The 25210-nt window shown below is 37.9% G+C and overlaps 1 protein-coding gene across 3 annotated transcripts; it reads left to right on the top strand.

Moving 5' to 3' along the window:
- Window positions 1-1428: 1428 nt before the first annotated feature.
- Window positions 1429-24855, top strand: LOC145450387 (centrosomal protein 128-like). Of its 3 annotated transcripts, XM_080328905.1 has the most exons (26): window positions 1429-1772; window positions 4891-4996; window positions 5905-5984; window positions 6041-6114; window positions 8484-8660; window positions 8746-8888; window positions 9555-9683; window positions 9918-10078; window positions 10767-10924; window positions 11790-11897; window positions 12028-12155; window positions 12214-12260; window positions 12498-12649; window positions 13719-13818; window positions 14168-14329; window positions 14979-15125; window positions 15423-15587; window positions 16884-16991; window positions 17060-17194; window positions 17408-17497; window positions 18247-18349; window positions 20107-20192; window positions 20995-21078; window positions 22186-22229; window positions 22994-23161; window positions 24217-24855. In XM_080328905.1, the coding sequence occupies exons 1-26, from the start codon at window positions 1500-1502 to the stop codon at window positions 24281-24283; spliced, it is 3195 nt and encodes a 1064-aa protein (XP_080185031.1). In that variant the 5' UTR covers window positions 1429-1499; the 3' UTR covers window positions 24284-24855. The 3 variants fall into 3 exon arrangements, with proteins under 3 accessions (XP_080185031.1, XP_080185032.1, XP_080185033.1); XM_080328906.1 differs by lacking the exon at window positions 6041-6114 and having other exon boundaries at window positions 5905-6001; XM_080328907.1 differs by lacking the exon at window positions 20995-21078 and having other exon boundaries at window positions 1430-1772.
- The last annotated feature ends 355 nt before the right edge of the window (window positions 24856-25210 follow it).

The following is a 25210-nucleotide window of genomic DNA, read 5'->3' as shown; positions in this document are numbered from 1 at the left end:
GTAGAATCTTGATGGGTACGTCAAATTGCTATGCTAGTATTCATTGGGCAGAAAGTGCTGGCATTGCGACATGAATGCTGACATGCTAGACGACTGGCGGAAAGCCGGCGACTGGAATACAGGAAATATTGGATCATAGCAATTTACAACGCTACGTTGTAAATTGCTATGATTGGATTATAAACTGGACAAGAAATATTGTATTACATTGTATTTCAGCGGGATCTTCACGGTTATATTTTCGTATTCCATATTATCGGAATATTCTGACTAATTTTTAGGACAGTTTACACTGATTTTCGTGCAGCAAAAGGATTCACAGTACACGGCCATAAAAGTCACATTGTTTATCTCTACACAGCTGAGTGATTTCGCCGGTATAGCTTCAAATTTTGTTTCGTAAGATCTGTTGTTGCAGTTGGTCGAACAAAACAAGCGGCCGTTTCAAAAAGATTTCAACGCGTAGTATTGTTTGTTTGTGAAGACAATTGTGTATCTATTCTTACCTTCCGTTGTTTGGTCGCTGATTGATTTGACCCGTGAGCTTACCTTATTATAGAACGGAGAATGAGTTATTAATATTGTCGCTTGAAAAGGAAAATTAATTAATACACGTACTATAGGGGATATGGGTCGTGAATTCGTTTTAATCGTCTGAGATTTGCTCATAGACAATGTCATTCGCTAGTAAAACTTCACCTACTGATGTACTGAAAATTGATTATATTTCTTATGATATATGGAACGGAGAATGAGATATTAATATTATTAGTCGCTTTAAAAGAGAAGGCAAAATTAATCAATATACATCATAGTATAGTACTCAACCGTCGTGTGAAGTTTACTACCGGCCCGCTAAATATTTTGCAATTTTATATCACAATTTGAAAAGTTGAATGCTTGTTTATTAAATTTTTGATTGATTTATGAATTTGGAACATATTTGTCTGTGTAGTGTGTCGTAATATTGAGTCCACGGACCACGACAATGCCTCAAGTGTTGTGTGAAGGTTATTTGAGCATAGCCGACAATGCGATCAGTTATATGTCAAAGCCAAGTTTTTTAAACAAAATTGCCATCTAAAAATGGTACATTGTGGTTAGGCGATCTCTTCGCATTGATTATTCAAAATTTTGTGCCGCTGATGTCATTTTTGTGATACAATTGATGATATACATTGTTCTTTCCAATTCTCTACTAGTTTTTGACAATTACCCTTGACGAGTGTCAGCCGAAACTATTCTGGTTTATTTCAATATCGATATATTATTCGATTGATTATTCAATTGTATATTGAAAATTTGTTTCAACAGTTTTCCGGTTCACATGCTCAAAAAGCTTGAGTACCACTGCTACAGTGAACATGGATTGTGGCCTCCTTATAATCATCAGAGATTTGCCAGAAGTAAAGTAAATTAAAATATGATTAAATTTGTTTCTGACATTATTTCCAGCACCATTTTTTTACGTTTACCGTCTACATGTTGTAAGATCAAAAATGTCTCGCCGACAACGAAGATACGTTGACTCGTCATCGTCTTCGGAAAATTCACCACCAATACCTCATACTAGGAGAAGGTTGCCGTCTCCGCCAACTGGAATATTGAGAGAATCGCGACATGTGACAATACTGGATCCCTCTTTGCTAACGAGGAGAGTAGACAGAATTGCCGATAATTTGGAAGACACTACAAGAAACTTGGAAAGCATGGATACGCGCATGTCCGATTTCAAAGACATGCATGATGATTCAATGTCCGCCTTGTCAAAGGTAGAGAAATGCTTGGTGACATCTTTTGCGTTCTATTGCCAGAATTGTCCGAACTACTGGATTTTTTAAATGCTCAACTAGAACTACTCACTTTTCAAACGTCACAAATAGAACTGCTCACTTTTCAAAAGTTCCCACTAGAACTAGAACCAAAGACCTCTAAAAATCCGCAACTACCGGTAACTAAAACAACTATCTAATGACTAAGAAGCTTATTTTTTGATGTGAAATACAAAAATCGTGCTCTAAAATTTGAAATTTTCTGGCATTAAAAAAATTTTTTTTTTTGCCGAAATTCTGATTTTATTGTGTGAAAATTCGAAATTCCTTGCAGTACTGAGATATAACGTACTATAATAACAACCAGACATGAGGTGATTACTTTATGAATGTAATCGATTGCGATTACGATTACTTCCGTGTCATGCGATTACGATTACAGCAAAATCAGGAAGTAGTCGATTACGATTACGATTACATTGGAAAAGTAATCACGATTACTCGCGATAACATTTATTTTGCTTCTTAGAAGTAATATTAGAAGATATTGGTAGACAATATAATGATTGCGATGAAAAGGCGTCATGAGATAACAACTTTCTTTATAAATAATACATCGTTTGCTTGTTACGTCATAATATACCGAATGTCCAACTTTATAGGGGATGATTTATCGCACCCACCCATTCGCTTTCTTGCCAGGTCCGTAACTTCCGCACCCCAAACTCCCTAATCGGGTGGGGAGCAGGGTTGTAATGACTGGAGTCGCGATTTTGGTTAGTCGACTCTACTCGAGTCATTTTTTCAAATGCGTAAAATGATTCGACTCGCGTCAATTTTTGCATTGACACGACTTTTACTCGAGTCATTGTGCATGACTCGAACCAATTCATGCTCTCGAGACTCGGGCTGCCAAGACAGACATTTCATTGTAACTTGGAAGAATAGTTCTGGTAACACAATATTGATATTTCGTCTATCAGTTCTGATAGTTGGAAAAAGGGACTATAAAGTGTTAAGACTGAGGAAAATTACTATATTATAAATTCGTGTCTTCTATATCACTCCAGCAGAGTTAAAAAAGTGGGTTGAACCGAATTGAGCTGAAAACTGAACAGTGAACATATAATGACTCGGTGGTGAATTGAAAATGACTCGACTTGACTCAAGTCAAAACTAAAAAAGTGAAATTGACTGGCGACTCGGATCGGAACCTTGTAACTTGGTTACAACCCTGGTGGGGAGCGAGAGATTTTTGGAGAAATTTAATTAACTTGAAAATGTTCGTCGAGCATCGCAATTTAATGTCTCTTAATAGCTTGATTTTCACTCCCTCAAGAATAAAAGCATGCCTAAGTTATATGAATAGGCATTTCGGCGCCACACCAAAAGACATGCAATTTCGGTCAACATGCGACTCCACGAAGTGTGCTACCAAAGTAAGACCTAGGCCGAAGCTTTGAGTGTGTGTCCATTGTCAATAGCCGCGCTGGATGGACGTAGCGAATAGTCCTGACGTTTCAATCTGAGTCCCACAATACAAATGCCACCGGGGGCACCCACAGAAGAATGAAGACATGACAATTTGTGTGTGCGCCTTACAAAAGTTTAGTCTGCTACGTTTGTGTGACTACACTATATTTTGATTATATAACAGATGACAGGTCACGAATTAACAACATACAATAAAGCAATTAAAACAACATAACACATGTTATAATTATGAATTACTTTCCCCCAGCTCTACCGGTAAATCTGACCATCGGGGGTTGAGTGGATTAAAAAAGAATGGTAATATAATGTAAATACCAATATTTTGTCGAAATCCAGTGTTTAACCTGAAAATTGAACACCGTATGGGGCCCAAGACTAACGTTTGGAGTTGGGGTACGACTTGATGTTTGGGTCCTGATTCTAGCTACGCCTAACCCAAGCTAACATGGTGTATTAGCGGATGGATATGGCTGCAGTTCCAAATGTTAAGTAAAGACTTGCATAATTACGATTGGAGACCATTTCAAGTAGAGTCATAGGAGAAAAAGATCAAGTGAACATAAAATTTTGTCTTCCACTTAATACAGATACAGCAAGCTGCTTTTACGAGAAACGGCAAACAACAGCTCGGTTATGATATATATCAGCAGCTTCATAGTAGAAATCGTAATGTTTCTTTCATTTGACGATTACAAAATTTCAAATCTTTGTCTGGCCTAGTGTACGCCTACCTACGCCTAACTAAGCATAACCAGACATCAATGCATAAGTTACTATTTGAAACTAGGCAGAGTGGTGATTATTATCCTGCTGCAAGGCAGTGACGTCTGGAGTGTATTGATAACCTGATATACAGCAGAACAGGTGTTCTTACAATCGCACTACAATGAACGTCGAATGTCTATTTCATATGTATGGCTGTGGAGTGTGGATAGTTCTTACGCAATGACGAGCAAAGCTAATACTTCTGACGTAATAATGAGCAGTGGCGTTTAAAACTCTGACATTTGTGATGTCAATAAACCTGGTATAATATCTCCTTGTTCACGAATGTTCAGTTTATGTCATAGCTATTGTGCAAATGTAAAGTAATCGTTCATGCACAAAGAAATCGATTAGATATGTGAAGTAGTCGATTACGATTACTTCGGTATTTTTTCGAATGTAATCGATTGCGATTACGATTACTTGAAAATGCTGTAATCGTCGTAATCGATTACGATTACTAATCGCGATTACCCCATGTCTGATAACAACTAGAGATAATTTTCTACATTTTCTGATAGTCAGTTGATCATTTATTGAAATTTTGATGATTTAAAAAAAAAACACGAGATTTAGATATAATGAAAATGGTACAAACTGTTTGTCCTTAAGAAGCAGCTTGGCAAGAATGGAGAATGAATAATTTTGACTTTGTAAATAATTTGACCAATTTTTTGACTTAGTGATACATTTATGATAAAATTTTGACTTATTTTGACATGTCAAAAATAATCGCCCTACTAATAACTGGTAATACGAATTTAGGTGACAAATATTGGAGACAGAATCTGTGTTTCAAAAGGACGGGGTAGCTTGTACAAGTCTGTCTGTTAGACATGCTTCTGTTTCAATTTTTCAGCTCAAAACCGATTTGGAAGGCTCTCTCGGTAAGTTGAGGAATGAGAGAGAGAAGAGGGCAGCGGCGAGAGAATCGAGAAGTCTGCATCACAGCGATATATCATCAAGTATGTAAAAGTTTCTGTACCATCATGGTATATAGGCCTATATGTATTTTATAGCACCTAAAGCTGGGTAAAATCAAGTAGCCTACCTCCCTGTACTCCGTCATTTATACTTAACATATTGTTTACTTTTGTATTTTAGTGCCTCTTGTGTTACAGCGTCCTAGTGTAAGTGTAGTAATGTTATATTGTTATACTTCGCGCTCTATAAATTATTATATATATTATTATTATCTCAGTGATTCTAATTTTTATCTGAATCAAATATTTGGGTTGGAGTCGAGTTGAGTATTCGGTTATCACTCGCGACGTATGACAGTATGAATGACCTGAAAAATTTAAATATGCACCTTTTAAGTGACCACAAATAATATAATGCTAGTTCTATCATATTAACCATAATTTGATATTCTTTCGACTATAGGCCTACTTAGTTCATGGCAATTTGTGACAATGCTGTACATTGAGCACGACTTCGCAGACACGTCATTTCCACTAACATGTCCGATTGTACGTAGCTTCGTAGTACAAGTTTCGTATATATGCTGCGATACAACCAATCGAGGTTTCGATATTCCTCAGTGGAAAATAGTGTCGAGGTATAATTGGTATATTTTCGACCATACCTATTTCGTTGCACTCTGTGGCAAGCTGTGCGTTGATCACTAGGCCTACTTCACATGTATGGTTTGAAATTTGCATTGCAATAACGTGCATAGCTTTATACTACATGTTTCGTATGCTGGGATGTGACCAATCCAGGTCGAAACTATAATTCTTGTTGATAAATTAACTTCAAGTAGCAAGGAGCGTATCATTTCAGTACTTTGAAAAATTATCTTTCTCTACTCGAATCATCGCACCCAGCCCTAAACACCCATTAAATCTACTCACACTTATATTTCATTTAGATCACAGGCCTGCTAGTAGCCTTGGCTTTGAACGAAGCAGCAGGCGGACAACAGGACTGGGAGACCACCTGAGCGAATCGGTTGGCCATGTTGCAAAGTAATGGTTTACTTTTAATTACTATGACGTCTTTTGTAGGTACGAGATTTGCGCGGAAGAGTAGACGATTTAATAGATAATCAATCCCGTCTCGAAAACGATATCAAGTACAAGTAAGTTATATTTTGGGTATGTGACTAATTATGATTATTTTAAAAGGGCTTTGTAATATCAAATTTTATATATAAAAAGGCTTGGAGGTACAGATCTTCGATATACAATTTGAAAGTATATTTTCGGCTAACACTCGTCGGGGGGTAATCATAAACGACTAGTAGAGAATTTTTGGTGTTGCGGTTGTAGATATACAATGTTTGCTTGAATTCTCTCCTAGTTGCTGATGATCACCCTGGCGAGTGTCAGCCGAAAATATTCGGGCTTTCAACTATATCATTATTATTATTAATAAATTGTACCCGGTATATACTTTTATGTGGCATCTGTGACATGACTGATCAGTCAAGCTACTCTGATCTGTCCTGTTTGCGAGGCTAAATTATTGCGTTTCCAAGAGGAGACTCCATCTGGCAGGTCGAGATTGGAGGCCCTTTCGCGGAGTCTACAGTGGTGACGGCATCGTTTTTTAAACATGTCCCCTCCCAATTTTTATAAACGCTACTTGATCTTATTTGATCGAAACTTGGTTTCGAAGTGATGAGAAATTATAGCATGAATATCGAAATTAGATATTGTGACATGCGCAAATATTGCTGGAAATGATGAGTTGTGAACGGATATATGATTCGACGTGATTATATTTTACGCGAACGCTGATCCAGCCTGTTTAGAATTGTGTCCAGATTTACGCGTGAAACACAGTGGACCAGGCCTGTTCGACTATTTTTAACAAATATAACTGGCACAGTAGCAGTGAATGATCTTAGGACCATGATGAAGTGAAGACTTATGAAATTGACCAAAATTATTATTGAACCAGTGGTGTTAGGTATACTGTATGACAAATTTTATATATATAAGGATTATCCCAACTTTTCATCATCTGTTTGGTAGCCATACTCCTAATCACAATTTTGTAAATGCTACTGTTAACATGCTCTGATTTACTATATCCGTTTACAATGTGTCAATATTAGGGACCGACCGATATTATCACACTTTGAAAGAAATATCGGTGTCAACCATTAGAGGTAAAAATATATCGGCAATTTTCGTGACATCAAAACATGTTAGTTTTAGAGAGTCAGAAAACTGCAATGCGACTGCTAGACTGGGAATATTGATCTATTTCATATATCTTACAGGTATCCAGATTAAGCCTTTTTTAGTTTATTTCATGTCCAAGCGTAGCAACGGCTGTAGAGCTCTTCAAATAAATGCTTCAAAAGTTTGGAAATGAATAATTTGAAGCTAGAAGGCATAGCTTTCGAAAATCAACTGAAAGTGCTAGTCATCAATTTTATTGGTGTCGGCTCGAAAACAAGACATCATTCGGGCTGTCGGCTTTTCATAACTGGAACTAGAACTAGAACTACTCACTTTTGAAAATCCGCAACTAGAACTAGAAACTACTGTCTTTTCAAAACTCGCAACTAGAACTAGAATTATTCACTTTTGAAAATCCTTAACTAGAACTAGAACTATACACTTTTGAAAATCCTTAACTAGAACTAGAAACTACTGTCTTTTCAAAACTCGCAACTAGAACTAGAACTATTCACTTTTGAAATTCCTTAACTAGAACTAGAAACTACTGTCTTTTCAAAACTCGCAACTAGAACTAGAACTATTCACTTTTGAAAATCCGCAACTAGAACTAGAACTATTCACTTTTGAAAATCCTTAACTAGAACTAGAACTATTCACTTTTGAAAATCCTTAACTAGAACTAGAACTATTCACTTTTGAAAATCCGCAACTAGAACTAGAACTATTCACTTTTGAAAATCCACAACTAGAACTAGAACTATTCACTTTTGAAAATCCTTAACTAGAACTAGAACTATTCACTTTTGAAAATCCTTAACTAGAACTAGAACTATTCACTTTTGAAAATCCGCAACTAGAACTTGAACTATTCACTTTTGAAAATCCGCAACTAGAACTAGAACTATTCACTTTTGAAAATCCTTAACTAGAACTAGAACTATTCACTTTTGAAAATCCTTAACTAGAACTAGAACTATTCACTTTTGAAAATCCGCAACTAGAACTAGAAACTACTCACTTTTCTGAACTCGAAATAGATCTACTTGCTTTTCAATACTAAAACTAGAACCACTCACTTTCGAAAATCCACAACTAGAACTAGGGCACTCACTTTTCAAGACTAGAACTAGAACTACCCGGTTTTGAAAATCCTTAACTAGAACTTGAACTACTCTCTTCAAAACCAGCAACTAAAACTAGAACTACTCAAATAAGCAATAGTCAGTCGGCCATCAGCTAACTAGATTGTAAGTTTGTGCCAGTCTGGCTGTAGTCAGTATCAAATTGTTTTAAAGTAGCCTAATCTCTCTTACAGGGCTGATGCGGGACCGCGGCGTGCATTGAGAGAAGTGAACGGAAACCCAGACTCTGCGTCAAACCGTGTTGAACGTAGATTGAAGGAGCTGGAATCGGAAATGGCCTCTCAGAGAGACACAGCCGCGCAGCAGGCGTCCGAGTCAACGAGAGAACTCCTAAGAAGAAGTCAAGTCAAGTGAGACGCTACCTGTTTTTTGAATATTTATTTTCCACAAGTACTGTATTATGTTTCGAGCAGTGAGCCGTGAGTTTTGTTGCAGGATACAAGATGACGATGCCCATTTGAGAACTCAGCTGTTACAAGCGGAGGCTGGGAGACGATCTATTGAAGCCGATTTAGACGCAATGAGAAGAAGGCTAGAGCAATCTGAAGGAGGCAGAGAAGCATTAATGGGGCAAATCGGTTGGCATATATATTAAGATTGTTTTCATGAAATTTTCTTAGGGATTGATGTGTGGATATAGTTGAACTTTTCGATATTGTCGCCATAGTTTTCAGTTAACGTACTGGCAACCACATGAAATTGTTAAGTTGTCTAAGAAAATGATGCACATCAAATTTGGCTCAATTCCAACCAGTAGAAGCGAAGTTATTGATCTTCAAGATTTTGGATATGAAATTTAATGTTTATGGTGGTTTGATCTGTAATTAGTAATTAAAAGATTTGCCACCGTAAATACTATTTTATTCAAATCCAAGACTTTGCTTCTACTGGCTGGAATTGAGCCAAATCTGTTGTGTATCGTTTTCTTAGATAACTTAACAATTTTTCGGGGTTGTAAGTATGTTAAAATAACGTGTTTTGGTAAATTTAAAATGTTCCAACTCTAATAGCTTCGCTTCTTCACGTTGGGATTGAGTCAAATTTGGCATGCAGCGCACGGTACTGCTTTCCTGTATTTTGTATATTATAGTTATACCATATTACATTTATATGACTGTAAAATTATTTCGTGATGGTTATAATGGACATAAGTAAGCTTTGCACTTTTGTAACTGAACCTTAGCCAAAAATAGTTAATTAGCCCAGATGTAGCGCATTAACTATCGACTGATTCCTCAATGCAGCCGACCTGAGAAGTCAAATCGCAAAGACCGAGAAAGGCAAATCGGAACTGGAGCAGCAAGTTCGCGAGCAAATCACGGCTCAACAAGCCATGAGAGAGAAAGAGGCCGAAGAGAGAAGACAGTTAGCGTGTTAGTAGAATTTAGTCTCAACAATTCAGTCTATATTACTGGTTGGGCTGGACAAAATGGAGTAGGCCTACCGTAATTGAATTCATATTGAAATGAACCTGAATATTTTCGGCTGACACTCGTCAGGAGTAATCGTCAGCAACTAGTATAGAAGGTCTTCAAATACAGTAATGTAGTTAATTCAGTTCTATGATATGATACCGTTTGATTATTCGTCTTGTGTTACATCGACAGCATCGCAACGATATCAAGACGATAGGAGGAAGCAAGAAGAAGAAATCGCGGATTTGCGAGCGGCATTAAAACATTCGGTCGGCGTCGTGCAGCTTGACGAGATGAGGAAAAACGTAGAGAAAAGCGAACGGCAAAGACAACAGCTTTCAGATCATATTGAGGTGTCTGCACTTTATATTGAAAGGCAGCGTTGTAATGACTCATGTAGATACTCGAATCGAGTCACAACTTTTTTATTGACTCGACTTGACTCAATCTCACTTTTGCAGTTTTGACTCGGGTCAAATTGTGTCATTTTCAACTCACCACCGAGTCAAGTCCGAGTCCAAGTCAGCGAGCAGAGGGTCGAGTTCGAGTCATGGTATTACGACTCGAGTTCGAGTCCATGTCATTGTGTTGACTGCTCAGTTTCCAGTTGAAGTTCATGTTAAACCCACTTTTTATAACTCTGTTTGGTGATATCGAATGGTTCGCATTTACAGTAACACTTGTTTTCCTCATTTTTACCAGTTTTTTGTCGCATTTTCAAGTACCAGTACCAATAGACGAAATCCCAATAGCATGGTTGCTTTACCATTCTTCGAAATCACAATGAAATGTTGGTCCGAGTCATATGACTTGGTTAGAGTCATGCGCAATGACTCGAGTCCAAGTCGAGTCGATACACAGATTGACTCGAGTCGTTTCCATATTTCGAGAAAATGACTCGAGTCAGGTCGAGTCATCAGAAAATCGTGACTCGAGTCGAGTCATTACAACCCCGATGATATGTCATTGTACAGTACAGTCGCCATATACTGTGTGAAATGTGAGTATATCTTTACTCAGAAAAAAATTTTCCTCGATCAGGTGCTCACCAAAGACTTGGAGAAAAAAGATCAATCCCAGGCCCGTCTCTTAACGCAATTGAATGAGATGCAGAGAAACCTGCAGGAGGCCGAACGCGACCGCGACAAAATTTCGAACCAACTCGAAGACGCTCTGCTCAAGCTACAAGATTACGGGAGGTTGGATTATCATATTTTTTCGATTGCTGAAATAATACGCTCCTTGCCACTATAAGTTAAATTTTATCGACGAGAATTCTAGTTTCAAACTATTTTCCACTGTGAAAGGCTGTAAACCTCGGTCGAAAGCTACGCGGCGATTCACTGATTATATTGTTAGGTTACCTAAAAATACGTTGCATATTTGGCTCAATTCCAACCAGTATATGCTGACGCGGAGCCAATTGAAATTTTTGAATTAAATATAAAATTTTTTAAAAAGTTTCAAATTTTACTGTCGGCCGCATAAAATTGTTTAGCCGTATACAAAAACGGTGCGTAACAAATTTGACGCAATTCCGATCCGTAGAAGCGAAGTCATTTGAGTTTTTCATTAATAATGCTGGGATTTTCCGCCGTCAATGCTATTTTTGCAAATCCAAAACTTTCAACTGCAATAACTTCTCTTCTACCGGTTTGAAGTGGTCAAAAATTGTTGTGCATTGTTCTTTTAGGACACTCAACAATTATAGGGGGTTGACAGTGAAATTGGAAAGAAAAATTGTTACTTTTTATAATAAATTCAAAAATTTCAATTGGTTCTGCTTCGGTGCATACTAGTTCAAATTGAGCTTAAAAAAGGGGATTTTGAACAATGAAATGAAATGGGTATTGTCCTAAAAATAGCAAATTACCATTTGTTGTCGTATACAAGGTACATATATGAACTGTCCACGCCATTTATACAGTTGTAACGCCTTAATGAATGATACACGAATATTCTACTCAATTTTGCTCTACGAACCCTACTAACGAGCACTGAAAATTGTTTCCGGCAAAGGAAAGATAGGAGTGTTTGCATTTAGGTCTCACGTTTTGGTTTCAGAGATACCGAAAGATATTTGAACGAATTGAAGAAAGTGGAACGTCTCCATACCGATTCAGAGAAGGAAAAAGAGGAACTGCGGACGCAGGCTCAAGACACGTTTCGGCAGTACGTTTGATTGCTTTGCTATCAATCAATCAAACCTTGTACGGTGGTGGCTTGGAATGAAGTTTTTTAATCAAATTTCAATCGATTATTTAAGATTGCGACGGATGAGTTATCTATCTCTACATTTCAGATGGAAAGTGAAATGCAAAAAGCTGGAGAAAGAGAACGAGAGACTCCACGACAATTTGGAGCAGCAAGTCTCCAAAAACGAAGAATTAGTGAAAGAGAATCAGTCGACCAAATCGCAAATGAACACGGGTATGAATATTGCACGGATCGGGTAGAACTCGAAAATTCGATTTCGTTTTGGTTGCAGTGTATCAGCAAGCGGACGCTCTTCGAAAAGAGATGGACGATCTAATTGTAAGTTGATTTTATTTTATTTGATAACAAAATCCATAAATCACAATTCATTTTGTATGATGTCCCTTGGTGGTTAAATTTAGTCTAAAATTGCATGGAAATTGAAAAATTCAAGCGAAATACGCAATCCTCCCATTTTAAAACATTTGGTGGCACTACTTTTTTAGCGTCGAGCTAACTTTACGATCTCCGCCCTGTAAAATACCTTTTAACCGTCCACTCAATTTTTTGCTACAGGCCAAGCGAGCGGCTTTGGAAGAGAAGCTGCAAAGGCGAGACGCCGAGCTTATGAAAGGAGACGACGAAATGAAAAACCTCGTCGGTAAACTGCGCGAGTCCAATCTCGTCAATCAAGGATTGGAAGACGACATGAGACAGAAAATTGAAAGGTCGGTCGAACCGTTGTTTCCGTAAGGGAGAGAGCGTGGAACCAGACCTGGACGACTAGGAAATTTTCAGATTTTCCAAATTAGATTAGAATTCGAATTTTAGCTATACCGATTTTTTCAATTGGATTAGAATTGGAATCATAGCTACTTCAGTTTTTCCAAATTGATTCAATTACAGTTGCTGAATTCGTAAAAGCTTGGAAATTGAGTCAGGTTCAGTTCATATCGAATCGAAATTTCATTCTCATAAGTAGGGCGATTTTATTTTGACCTAAAAACTCAAAATTTCGAGTCATTTTGACCTAGACAAACTGAATTTTGACCCAACGTATGCGAATTAGGTGTTTTCCCACATAATGGTAAAATTGTACCACTTATCTTCATTTCTGGTTGGAACTGGCTGTCCTAACGAAGTAGTTTGGCCGGAAAAAACGTTTTTGGCTTAGAAACAGGCGACTTTTTACATGAAAAAGGCAACATTTTACCGAAATTTGGCCCTAAGAAGAATTCCAGTGGTTACAATACGTATTATGGTAGAAATAATTACATTTTTTTGTAGTACAACGAGAGATACTTTCCTACATTTTTGGGTAGAAAGTACATGTCCTTACTAAGAAGCTTGCCGAGGACGTTCAACAACAGCAGTTGTTGGATGGCAACACTCAAGTTGTGCGTACACTGCTGGTAACACACTGTGTTGTTTCATTCTGACAATGTTGTCTACATCACAATTTTTCATCAGGCGCTTAATATAAGAATGGTGCAATGCCCAAGAAGTCTTTCTTCAGTTAGGACATTGCGGTACGTTGACCATAACACCATGTCTACCTATTTGTTTTATTTGACCGTTTATGATTCACAATGAGCAAACAATGTGCCCGTCTACAACGGTAAAAGTAGGCTACAAGCTGTAAAATATCAAATGATAAGTTCACCGACAGTGCAAAATCTACAATACAAACGAAATAAAGGGGTCAAAAATTTATTAAATTTGTAAACAATATTGACAATTTTAGATGGTAACAATGGGCCGTATCAGGCTAGCCTGATGTAACTCTGTTCCCATCAGAATTTCAGCGATGAAGGAAGAGGTTCGTCGTGCCGAGGACGAGAAAAGTTCCGCCCAATGTCTCTACGACACGGTGAAATCGCAAAATGCCGAATTGCAAGTAAGATGCTGGGTATCTCCTTCCCCGATTCAGCCGATATTCGAAAGATATGCGATCTAGCTTACAGCGTATTTCCAAATCTTCAGTGCATTGATTTGAACTGATTTATCGCCATTGCTCTGTTGGAACTAGAAAGTCTGCATCTGGACACCTACAAGCTATATGAAATTGATCAATATTACCAGTCTAGCAGTGGCATAGTATAGTTTCATGCTGCGACGTCACGAAAATTACCGAAATTTTAACCTGTAATGGCCGGTACCCATTTAAAAACCACTGTATTAGAGATATTAGGTTATCACAGCAGATGAAATGGCCACCGCAATGGGTCTCGCTTTTATTGTCGCAGAAGCAAATTCGGGATCTTGCCGTCGAGAAAGCCGAGCTCGTTTCCAAGCTGGACACGGAGAACACAAACAGGAAAACGTTCCAGAAGAGAAACGAAGAATCGGAGAAGCAAGTTGAAGTGATGCGTCTCGAAATCAGCTCGCTGCATAAGCAGATCGATTTGGTACGGGCGCACAGTTTTACAGTCGTAGAGCTGTATTTTGAAATTGATTTTGAACCCAGCCTTGACGATTGATAACATGGGGCTAAATGTAGATAGTTTGACTTTACCCACACTCAGCTCCAGAAATGGTTAAAGCTCTCGTCATTGGTACTCTAGTTAAAGTAGAATATTTATATTTCTACTGATGTTGAATTAGCGTTCAAGTATTCTAGGACGAATTTTGTCTGAAAATTTGAAAATTATCAAGCGGAAGCAATGTCGTAAATTTCTACTCGCGTACTGGTAAGTAAAAGTGAGTACTTAAGGCCCTAGTTTTTCTTCGAAAGCGTAAAAGTGTTAGGTAAAAGCATCGTGAATTTATGCTCAAGTCACCTACAACTAGAAGTAGCGTTTGCAGGTAAGCAGAGAGTTGTCTAAAATCGTAACCCTCAGAATAAGTGAAGTTAGTAGGTAAATCGAACTTTAGCACTCGGAAATTGTGGAAATGACTAATAATGTGTCGAAGATTCATTGTATAAGTTATGCCCAAAAGTCTATCTTCCAATCGCAGGCCGCAACAAATTGAATTTTATCTTTCACTCATTTTATCTTCGTCGTCAATGCTCTGAATTTGGTCGTAATTTGACGGTGATTTTTTTGCGTATCGCAGGAGAGAGAAACTCATAAGAGAGAGTTCGCCACGCTTCGAACTCAGTTCCATCAGAACGAATCGGTCAACGCCGACAACATGCAGAAGCTGAACAAGAAAATTGCGGAGGAGAGAGACTTTTTGGAACGAGAGATACACCGCATCAATGTATGTTGGACTTTGCTATCGCAGTATTATAGTTGCTTTATCACTTTGGGCATGTGTGAGCAGTTTAATTCAAACTAAATGCCAGTAATCTAATTGTAATCTAATTTCTGGTTTGCTTGAAAAATGCCAAGCTTGGTGTACAGATATTTGCCGTACTTATGCTTATGGGAATGTATTATGATTTGTTATCAAGTGAACATGATATCCGCTGTATTTCTTTCTAATCTGGAATTGAATTCAATTTCCGAGTATAGGTAAATTCGGTGATTGTTAACCACTGAAATATCATATCATTAGATTGAAGCAAACGAAAGCAAAGCAGCCCGTCGCGACGCAGATCGCAAGCTCACAAGGGCGCAGGAGGAATTGCAATCGGTGATGCAAAGACATATCGACATGCAAGGAGAAATAGAAAAGTTGAGAGGGAAATACGTCGCGGCCAAGACCAACGTCGAAGACAAGGTAGCGTTTTTAAGCATTGGATGAAAAGAAAAAATTGTTAAGAATCTCTCTGTGTCACTATTAGTGACCAGAGGTGGCCAAGTGATCATTAGGGCAAGTTTTTGCAACTTTTTTTTACAGCTTCCGGCAGCTTCCTAAATACTCGTAAGATATGTAGAATGCTGTTTTAAGCTGTTTGAAGTAATTTAATAGTGCAACTTTTTGCAACTTTTGTCCATGTTCTTTCATGCAACTTTTTCGATTTATCATGAAAGTATTCTCGATTTTGTTGAAATATACGGCCAAATTCGACTGAAACACCGTAAATCAGCACCGAAGTAACGCTGTTACGGGTATTTCGGGAGCTGAGCCGTAAAATTGACCTTTTTTTTTAGTCAATCTGGTAAGTTGACCTTTTTTTTCTTTTTTTTTTATTAAGTCAACCGAGCAAAATGTGGTCTTTTAGTGCAACTTTTGTGAAAAAATAAATGCAACTTTTGTCAAAATAAATGCAACTTTCCACGGATTTAACTGCAACAAAAACTTGCCCTAGTGATCATCATTGGTACGCGAGTAGGAATTAGTCTAAAATCTCTACTCAATACAAGTAGTGGTTTAGTAGTAGTATTAGGCCTATAGGTCTAGTTTTGCCTAGAAAACTGAGAACTAACACTCATTATGAGGCGGTAATTGTATGAATGATCCTGAAAATTCAAACAGGTACCTTTGATGTGACCATAAAGAATACAATGCCAGATCTGCTTCACATTAAATATTGGAAAATACCTGTATCATTAGACTTTGTGAAAATCCTGTGTGTTGATCACGGATTCACGCATATGTGATTTCCACTATCGTGCATATCTACGTACTACATTTTTGTGTTGTTTGATATGACCAATCGACATTTCAAAGCTTCCTCAGTGAAAAATGATATCGGAACTATAATTCTTGTTGATGAATTAACTTTTAGTGACAAGGAGCTTCCGTACTTGAAAACCCATCTCTCGTACCCGACTCGAATAATTGAAAATAATGCTCTGTTCAGATTCGAATACTGGAATCATTTTGCCCAGGCCTAGTCGCCACTCACTGTTAGCGACACAAAGGATGAAATATTCGAATTCAGTCAACACTCTGATACAATCTGATACGATTGTTGATAAACAATGTTCTTTCCAATTCCCTACTAGTTGCTGACGATTACCCCTGACGAGTGTCAGCCGAAAATATTCGGGTTTATTTCAATATGAATATACTATTCAACTCTGTTCTCTATAATTCTATAGATTTTTGGAAACATTGTTTCTGTTTTAGAGCGAAGAGGTCACCAAGAAGTCGACCAAACTCCGTAGGTTAGAAGACGATCTCTCCATTTCCAACGACAAATTGAGACAGACGAAGCAAGATATCGCGGAAGTCAAGGTATTAATTACAGCAAAATCGCAGCACAACAATGACAAACATTTTATTTCTAACGTTAACTTGTTTAGAACGCAATCAGTCAAGATGTGGACGCGCTGGCTGTAGCGTTACATCTGGATGAAACCGCGGTATTGGTGAAATGTCATATGCTTGCCGAGAATGATCCTGATGAAGATACTCATTCTTGGCTGTCTTCCATACGGGTTGGTTTTGATGACTCCATTATAGCCAGCCTTGTGTTTATACCTTTGTTATCTGTATATTACATCTCACCGAATTGCAATTTTGTTACGTATGTTATTGGGTTACAGGGTTGACAAATAAAGATTCTCTCTCTCTCTCTCTCTCTTTTCAATTCTTTCATTGCATTTTGGGTAATCTTCAATCGAATCATTTCTTACCATCTTGTTTCCCAGCATCGGATCGGAAATATCAAAAGAGAGATTCACGACCGAGAGAATGAGAGAGAAAAATTAAGGACCGATTTAGACGTCAGCAAGACTCAGGTAATACTGTTGTCGTTTTGAATAGTATATTCCTATCGAAATGAACCCGAATGTTTTCGGCTCACACTCGTCAGGGGTAATCGTCAGGAAGCTTCGATGGTGAGCAATCAAAGGCCATAAATTCTGCCATCGGCAAACATCTGTTGGATAATCCCATGTGCGCGAAAAAATATCGTTGGGAGGGGTCGTTCACACTTTCATTTGTGGGCCTTGGGGTCGATTTTTATCAAAACACACGAGCCAAGGCTGTGTCAACAAAAGGAGTTCGTTTACATTTACTCGTTTAGTACATTAAACGCTCTCTCATTTGAAATTTCATGCTGGTGGCGTCATATTTTGTGATACGATTGTTGATATGCAATGTTCTTTTCCATTCTCTACTAGTTGCTGGCGATCACCCCTCCGATAATATTCGGGTTCATTTCAATATGAATATACTATTCAATTGTATATTGAAGTTCCCTACCTACAAAAAGATCTTCAAATATTGCTGTTTTTCGCAGAGAACTGCTCTGGTCTATCCTCATTCTTTGTATGATCTTGCTAATAAGTGCATTCACATTTAATATTCTTGAGATATCTGGAAATTGATGTAACTCTAATGCACATTCTTCATTATTGATCGCATATTGAAGTCGACACACATCGAGATAAAACGAATTACCAGGGAAACCTATTGCTTTAGTATTGGTTGCAATTACATTGTCACCACGCGCAGTAATATTGTATCGCAAAATTTTTTCCGTCAGATGAAGGACACCTGTAAAAGTATCGAGGACGACAGAAGAATGTTGATGGCGGAAGCGACGGAACAGAATAAACTCCTCGACGCTCTGAGCAGGGAAAAAACATGTGAGACTTTATTAGCAATGCATGCCAAAGACAATAATTTGTGATGCTTTTTTGTAAGAACGCAATGATCTCTTTTGTTGCATGGTACTGCATTATAATTGCAGTATAATGAACCACACAATTGTTAAGAAGGAACAACGATGCATGTTGAAAAAGAAATATAACGGATTTGTATATTTTGACCAAATTATGACTTGCTGAGATGGTTCTTCATTTTGATGTTGAATTTTTCCTGTTATTTTTTTCCCTGTTCGATTAGGACAGTGGTTCCCAACCCGTGGTACGCGTACCACTAGTGGTACGCGAAGGTCTTCCAGGTGGTACGCGAGTGGATTCTGTTTTTTCTTGGCCGAAGGGAGTTCTTAATTCAGATGGGGTTGATTTTGAGTTTTTTGAAGCCGTTGTCGTCGTGGTAAGATACGTCCGTGGTAAAGTACGTATTTTTTCACCACTGTGACATGTTGTGCCTACATGACCGATCCATTCTCTGTTGGTCCAGCCGACCTGCCTGTTGGGAGTATGAGCAAGAGAAGCTCATAGATATCCAGTTTGACCAGACAGCAAAGACGAAACACAAAGTTTGTTCTCCAATAAACTTCTGACTTAGCATGGCCTCCTCGTACTCGACGCTAGCTTCTCACGCTACTCCCCAGCTGCTAATCTTCACTTCTACGTGGGAGTGCGAGCAAGGATTTTCATCCTTGATGATTATCAAGTCGAAGAAACCGACTTGTTGCGCCCATGCATGACTCTCGATGCACTGTGAGCAAACGTATGCCAAGCATCGACCAGATAATAAATGCAGCCATCGCATTAAATAAATTGACTTTGGTTGTTTGTTGTTCCTCTTGTGACTGGTGGTGAAAAAGCAATTCCACCCATTTTACTAGAGTGATTTTTATTGACATGTCAAAAAAAGTCAAAATTTTGTCAAAACTGTAGCGTTAGGTCAAAAATTGTCAAAATTGTTTACAAAGTCTAAATTTTTTTGCAACCTGCATTTCGTTTGTATCGTAGATGTTTGCATTGTGGGTGAACTTATCATTGATATTTTACAGCTTGTAGCCCAATTTATCGGCCTACCGTTGTAGACGGCCCGTTGTCTGCTCATTGTGAATCATAAACGGCCAAATGAAACAAATAGGTTGGCATGGTGCTTTGCTCAACATACCGCAATATCCTAACTGAAGCAAGTCTGCCTGGGCAATGGACATTGATTTTTATATCAACAAGCGCATGATGAGAAATTGTGACGTGGACAAAATTGTCAGAATGAAGCAACACGGTGTGTCATCAGCCGTGTACTGTACACACAACTTCAGTGTTGCCAGCCAATAACTGCTACTGTTGAAAGTTCTTTCTGCATTCTTGGCAACCTACTTTGTAAGGACAGACAGTTTCAACCAGAAATTGAAACAAGTAGTACAATTCTAAGATTTTGTGGGAAAACACCTAATTTACGTACGTGAGGTCAAAATTTGGTCAAAATTTTGATTTTTCAAGTCCAAATCTTTCGTTTTTTAGGTCAAAACTATCGCCCTAGTTATTTCACCTGGCATAGGTTAAATACGTGATTATGAGGTCATAAATGGCGGACTTATGTAGGTGGCACGCGAGCACTAACTAAAACCTCGAAATGGTACGTGGTTGGAAAAAGGTTGGGAACCACTGGATTAGGACATACATAAGTTCAGATTAAGGCATGAAATCTACATAGTTTGATATTTCTTACTGTAACATTGATGTTGCATTCTCAGCGCTACTCCTTGAGAACCGAGAAGCTCGCAGAATCGTGCAGGAACTGGAAGACAGAGTCTCAAATCTAACGTTTGATCTAGAAACAGTAAGAATGTTCAGAAACCGCTTGAATTGATATGAAAATCATTCGTTTGTAATTGATTTGGTTTTGTGATTTGGTGAAACATTCTGTTCGGTAGAGCATTGATCGTTATGTTTGCGTGATTTTCTTGCCTTGAATCTGATTTTTCCCTTCACCTCGATGATGTTTTCCGTGAATAACCGTTTCTTAATACCTCTGTGATAATGCATGATATGCAAGGTCGTAGCCAGACAAAATATTTATTATGAAAAAATTACAAAGAAGGTTTTCAAATTTTACCGTCAACCCCGTGGAATTGTTGAGTTGTCCACAAAAACGATGCAAAACAAATTCGACTCAATTCCAACCAGTAGAAGCGAAGTTATTTGAGTTTTTCATTCATACTTCTGGGATTACCCACCGACCAAACGGATCCAAAACTTTGCTTCTACTGGTTGGAAGTGAGAAAAAATTCTAAAACATCGTTATTTTAGAAAACTTAACAATTCCATGGGGTTGACAGTGAAATTTGAAATTTTTTTCAACATCTTTTTTGTAACAAGTTCAACATCTTCAAATTCCTATGCGTCCACATATACCAGTTGGAATCGAGCCAAATTTGGTGTACGCTTGTTGACCACTCTGTTCTAATGTCACAAGTAAGAGAGAAAGAGATGCTGAGATACGAAAATGCCCCAGTGTCTGGCTACGTCCTTGTGAATATGTGTGATTTTGTCTCTCTTGTGTCTTGTCTCTCTACCAAACTGCTTGTCCTCACGATAGCCTTTTGCACTAACAACCGTTTGTTCTTTGCCTGATCACAAAGAGTAAAGCTCGTACACAAGAGTCACTCATGCATGAACAACCTGCCAAACCCGAGGCAGAACCGGTACGGCCGCAACCGAAAAAGGTAGGTTTTGGGTCGAGATTTGTTCTCCAGCACTCTGTTCTTTGCTTTGGGAGAAGGAATTCCCACTCGCATGGGCTATCAGTAACAACTACTTACAGAACTTACTCCAATGGTATGCTTTTGGATACTTCCACATGTGCTTTTATCAATGACTACTCACTTTTCATCCTTTCTATTCTGTAAAGTGTGATTTTAGACACTTATACTTAATCTTCAGTATTGTTGGCAAAACTAGACCAAAAATACTTTCTTTTTCTATTGCTTTGAATGTTCTACTTCAGTGTTTTTGGGCTACTCGAGTAGGTTTTCCCTAGTTTCACTACTTTTTCAAGTAGTTCTGATTTTTTACTTTTACTTCCACTTCTACCTGAACAGGACTACCCACTTTTCGAACTTCATGTTTTACAAAAGGAAAGGACGTAGTTTATTTTTGTACTTGATGTTTTTGTGGCATATACACCGACTCATGATATACATACACACGATCTGTGCATATGCATACCATGAGTGCATAAAGTGCATATGCCGCTGGACAAGGCAGGTGCAGATATAGCCTTTTAGGGCTTTCTAAGTCTTGCACCACCCCTCCATGCTATCCCAGTAATGCATGAGCGCCAAGAAGGAAGTAATGGATACCAGTGTTACTAATCAGGTCTTCGGTCTGACCCGGGCGGGGATCGAACCCACGACCTACCGATCAAGAAGCGGGACGCTTCACCATTACACTATCTTGTGTGTTTCAAGACGATTTCTACTTCTCAATCTTCAGTTTAAGGCAAAAATATGCTGAAAATACTTCCTTTTTACTTGAAAATATATATTTCTGTTTTTGCGGAGTACCAAGTAGGCTTTTTCCGCTTGCAATACTTGCTCCAAATCCAATCCCACTCAGGACCTAAAGTCTTGGCAGCCTCCGCATCATCACGTTTTGAATCTGAAATCGAGTTTAAACAGGCGTTTGAGGTTTTCTGAAGATTGCCGATCTCGAGCCTCAGTTTAATCTCGATTTTGCTTCGGAACATTTGAGTGGTTTTTAGGCGACCATATACTTTCAAAAGAATTGACTTGCGGAGTTAACTCGATTTGTGACTGTTGCAATATTTTTAGGAATCTCAGAAAGAACGAGAAAAGATACAAGAACGATACACAAAGTAAGAGTGTTTCTATCAAGAAATTTTCTTATGACATTCAAGATGTAGTTGTTGATTATATCAGTTCAGTTTATTAATAAGTTCATTACTTCAAAACACCACAAAATTGTGGTCAATGAAAAGATATTTGAAGTAGTCTTTAAATCAAACACCCATCCTGGCCTAGAACATGTGAATAAAAGGTATCTACATTGTATGAAAAGTAACAGGACTTCAATACACAATTGAATAACATATTCATATTGAAAAATGCATGAATATTTTGGGCTGACACTTTTCTGGAGTAATCGTCAGCAACTAGTGGAGAATGGGAAAGGGCATTGTATATCAACAAACGTATCGTCAAATGTGATGTCACCTACAAGAAAATCGGAAAAATCGTCTCAAATTCCAAAGAACTTTGTATATCAACAGTCTCATCACAAAAAGATGACGTCACCAGCATAAAATTTGAATAATCAAGGCAATTATTTTTTATGATGTACAAAGTTTCTTTGAATATTCTACTAGTTGCTGACAATTATCCCTGATGAATGTGAGCGAAATATATTTGGGTTTATTCAGATTATTATTATTCAATCGTATATAGAAGTTCTGTACCTTGGAGTGTCTCAAGAAGTTGAAATATATAGCATCAGCGCTAAAAGTTAAGTAGCATGTGTCTGTAATCAAAATTAATCTGCCAGATTGTGGTCCAGTAATCTCGAGTGTTAATTAGCATTCATTTTGCGGTAGATACTCCATTTTGGTATGAATTTCACCAGGTACAAGGCGACGATAGCGTCTCTGCAGAGTGACATTGAAGGCGTCCGGCCTTGTGGCGATACAGCCGAGTTGAATCACAGCTCGTCTTATCGCCTTGGCAATTCCGGTCCGTCGCCCATAAGGAAAGTTACAATCGCGGACACTCCGCCTACTATACACGGATATGGGTTAGTGTTTTCAACGTATCCTTATGATCATGACCTAGGGCATGGATTTGTACCACACGGTTTGTATGTTGCGATACGACCAATGGAGGTTTCAAATAGTACTGCACTGTTGTCAAATGAAATTGCCACAGGCAAATTTTTTGTGTATCAGAAAGATATTGTATTTTATCGTGACGCGATTCCACTAGTCTTATTATGTTGTAAACACGCCGCACCTGGTTCGAAAATATTTCACAAACAATATTCCGCTGGTATATTCTGTTGAGAGACCCGATTTTGATCTTGCGTGAATACAATATTGAATAAGTGTGGAATCATTGTACTGCGGGGCGCTGTTGAGTGTTATCGGGAACTTCAGATGGTCTTTTTGCTGTATATTCGATCAATTAAAATCATGTCTGAAACATATAGAAACATGTTCTAATATAACCTTTTTTTTCGAATTTAGGCGATTCACTGACAAGGTTGTCTGTAAAAACGCTGCGCACCAAATTTGGCTTGATTTCAACTTGTAGATGTGAACGTGCAGGAGTTTGAAAATTTTTAATTTAATAAAAAAATGAACAATTTTTTTCAAATTTTACTGCTTACTCGGGCAGTAAGAATTTTAAACTGTTTCTACATTCACAGTTTTTTTCCAAATCTCTACTCCCACTTCTGTGCTCAGAGTACTCAAGTAGGCATTCCTTACTTGCGCTACCTACTCAACTAGATTTGTTTTAGATAACATCCACTACTAGTTGAAAAGTCTTATAGACAAATCTACCTACTTTTCACACTTTATATTTTGAAAGCCGTAATTTTAGACACTTTCTTCTTAACAGGCTTCCGTTTTTTGGGTAAAACCAGGCCTAGAATACTTGCTTTGTTGCTACTTGGAAAGGGCTACTTCTACTTCTACTTGAGTAGAAATTTACTCATTACTTCTACTCCTATTTGAACATCAATGATGATTACTTTGACTACCTCTAGAATTAAATAATAGTATTAATAATATCATTATTTAATAGTATTGATATATTAAATTTTAAATTTCACATGGTTCCAATCTTTAGATACACGGGCCACACCCGTCCGATGAATTCGTCTCCGAAATACGTGCCGGAAAAGGACCATAACTGACACGGGAATAGCCGTAAATTCGCTGCTCAAATACTTACGTTTAGTGCCAACCGTTTATATCGCTATCAGACCGTTTTGAACGCCCGAGGCTACGAATTCAGACGGGAATGATCGTTTTTTAGCTTGACGTAGATAATTTACATTGTAGCTAAGCGACTTTTTTACCTACTTTCTTCAACATTGTATTGTGCCTGTGATTATGCATCGAAATTTCTTCCGTCTACCCACGGAACGTACCAAAAAGCGATAATGTCCGTTTTCTGTGTGATAGTCTAATTACACTAATTAGAACGAAATCTAATTATCTAATTTGTTCAATATTTCTACCGTAGTTGTCCAAAGTCTGGTTGGAACTGCGTTTGCAATTTACCGTTAGTGAGGGTATTTTTTTTTAATTGGTTACTGTGGATTTTTTTTCATCTTCAAGAGTCTTCCACCGTTTTCTTTCTTCCTATTCGACATTGTGATTCGATTGCTGAGTGAAACATGTTGCTTGATATCAATATAGATGACGAATATATATATTTATGTACTCAGATATGTTGTGAATACAAAATAGTGTAACGGAGTAATATTGCTTGTTGTTCTTGTCTCAAGGTGTTTGCAACAGGGCAGGGTAAAATCATTATTGAACACATCTATTTGAAAACACAAAAGATTTGCGCTGAACAAACTGATATTATAATATGTGTGTGTAAGATCTCGTCTTCAAGGTACCACCATCAGCGCAGTTAGAAACTAATGACATTTTTGTGGCTATAATAATGAGTTAACTTACAAACTGGCTACTTGGAAAAAGATAAGGCAATTTAGCGGTTTTTCGATATTAGCGACCGCGCTCATGACGACGTCAATTGCAACTTGTGGAGCCAATCACACGTATGTAATTATCATCTTATGTTCGGAACACCAGTACAACTTTTGTCT

The sequence above is a fragment of the Botryllus schlosseri genome, chromosome 11 (genome assembly GCF_051294905.1).
Source record: "Botryllus schlosseri isolate E-star chromosome 11, Bs_hap1, whole genome shotgun sequence".
Classification (NCBI taxonomy): Eukaryota; Metazoa; Chordata; class Ascidiacea; order Stolidobranchia; family Styelidae; genus Botryllus; species Botryllus schlosseri.
This window is presented reverse-complemented; position numbering and strand designations above follow the sequence as displayed.

What these genes read in the sequence shown, in the direction of transcription:
- LOC145450387 (XM_080328905.1), top strand. Translation starts at nt 1,500, where the DNA reads ATGTCTCGCCGACAACGAAGATACGTTGACTCGTCATCGTCTTCGGAA. An exon ending in AAGCTACAAGATTACGGGAG is followed by an intron (nt 10,925 to 11,789) that starts GTTGGATTATCA and finishes TTTTGGTTTCAG; the next exon opens with AGATACCGAAAGATATTTGA. An exon ending in GCTCAAGACACGTTTCGGCA is followed by an intron (nt 11,898 to 12,027) that starts GTACGTTTGATT and finishes TCTACATTTCAG; the next exon opens with ATGGAAAGTGAAATGCAAAA.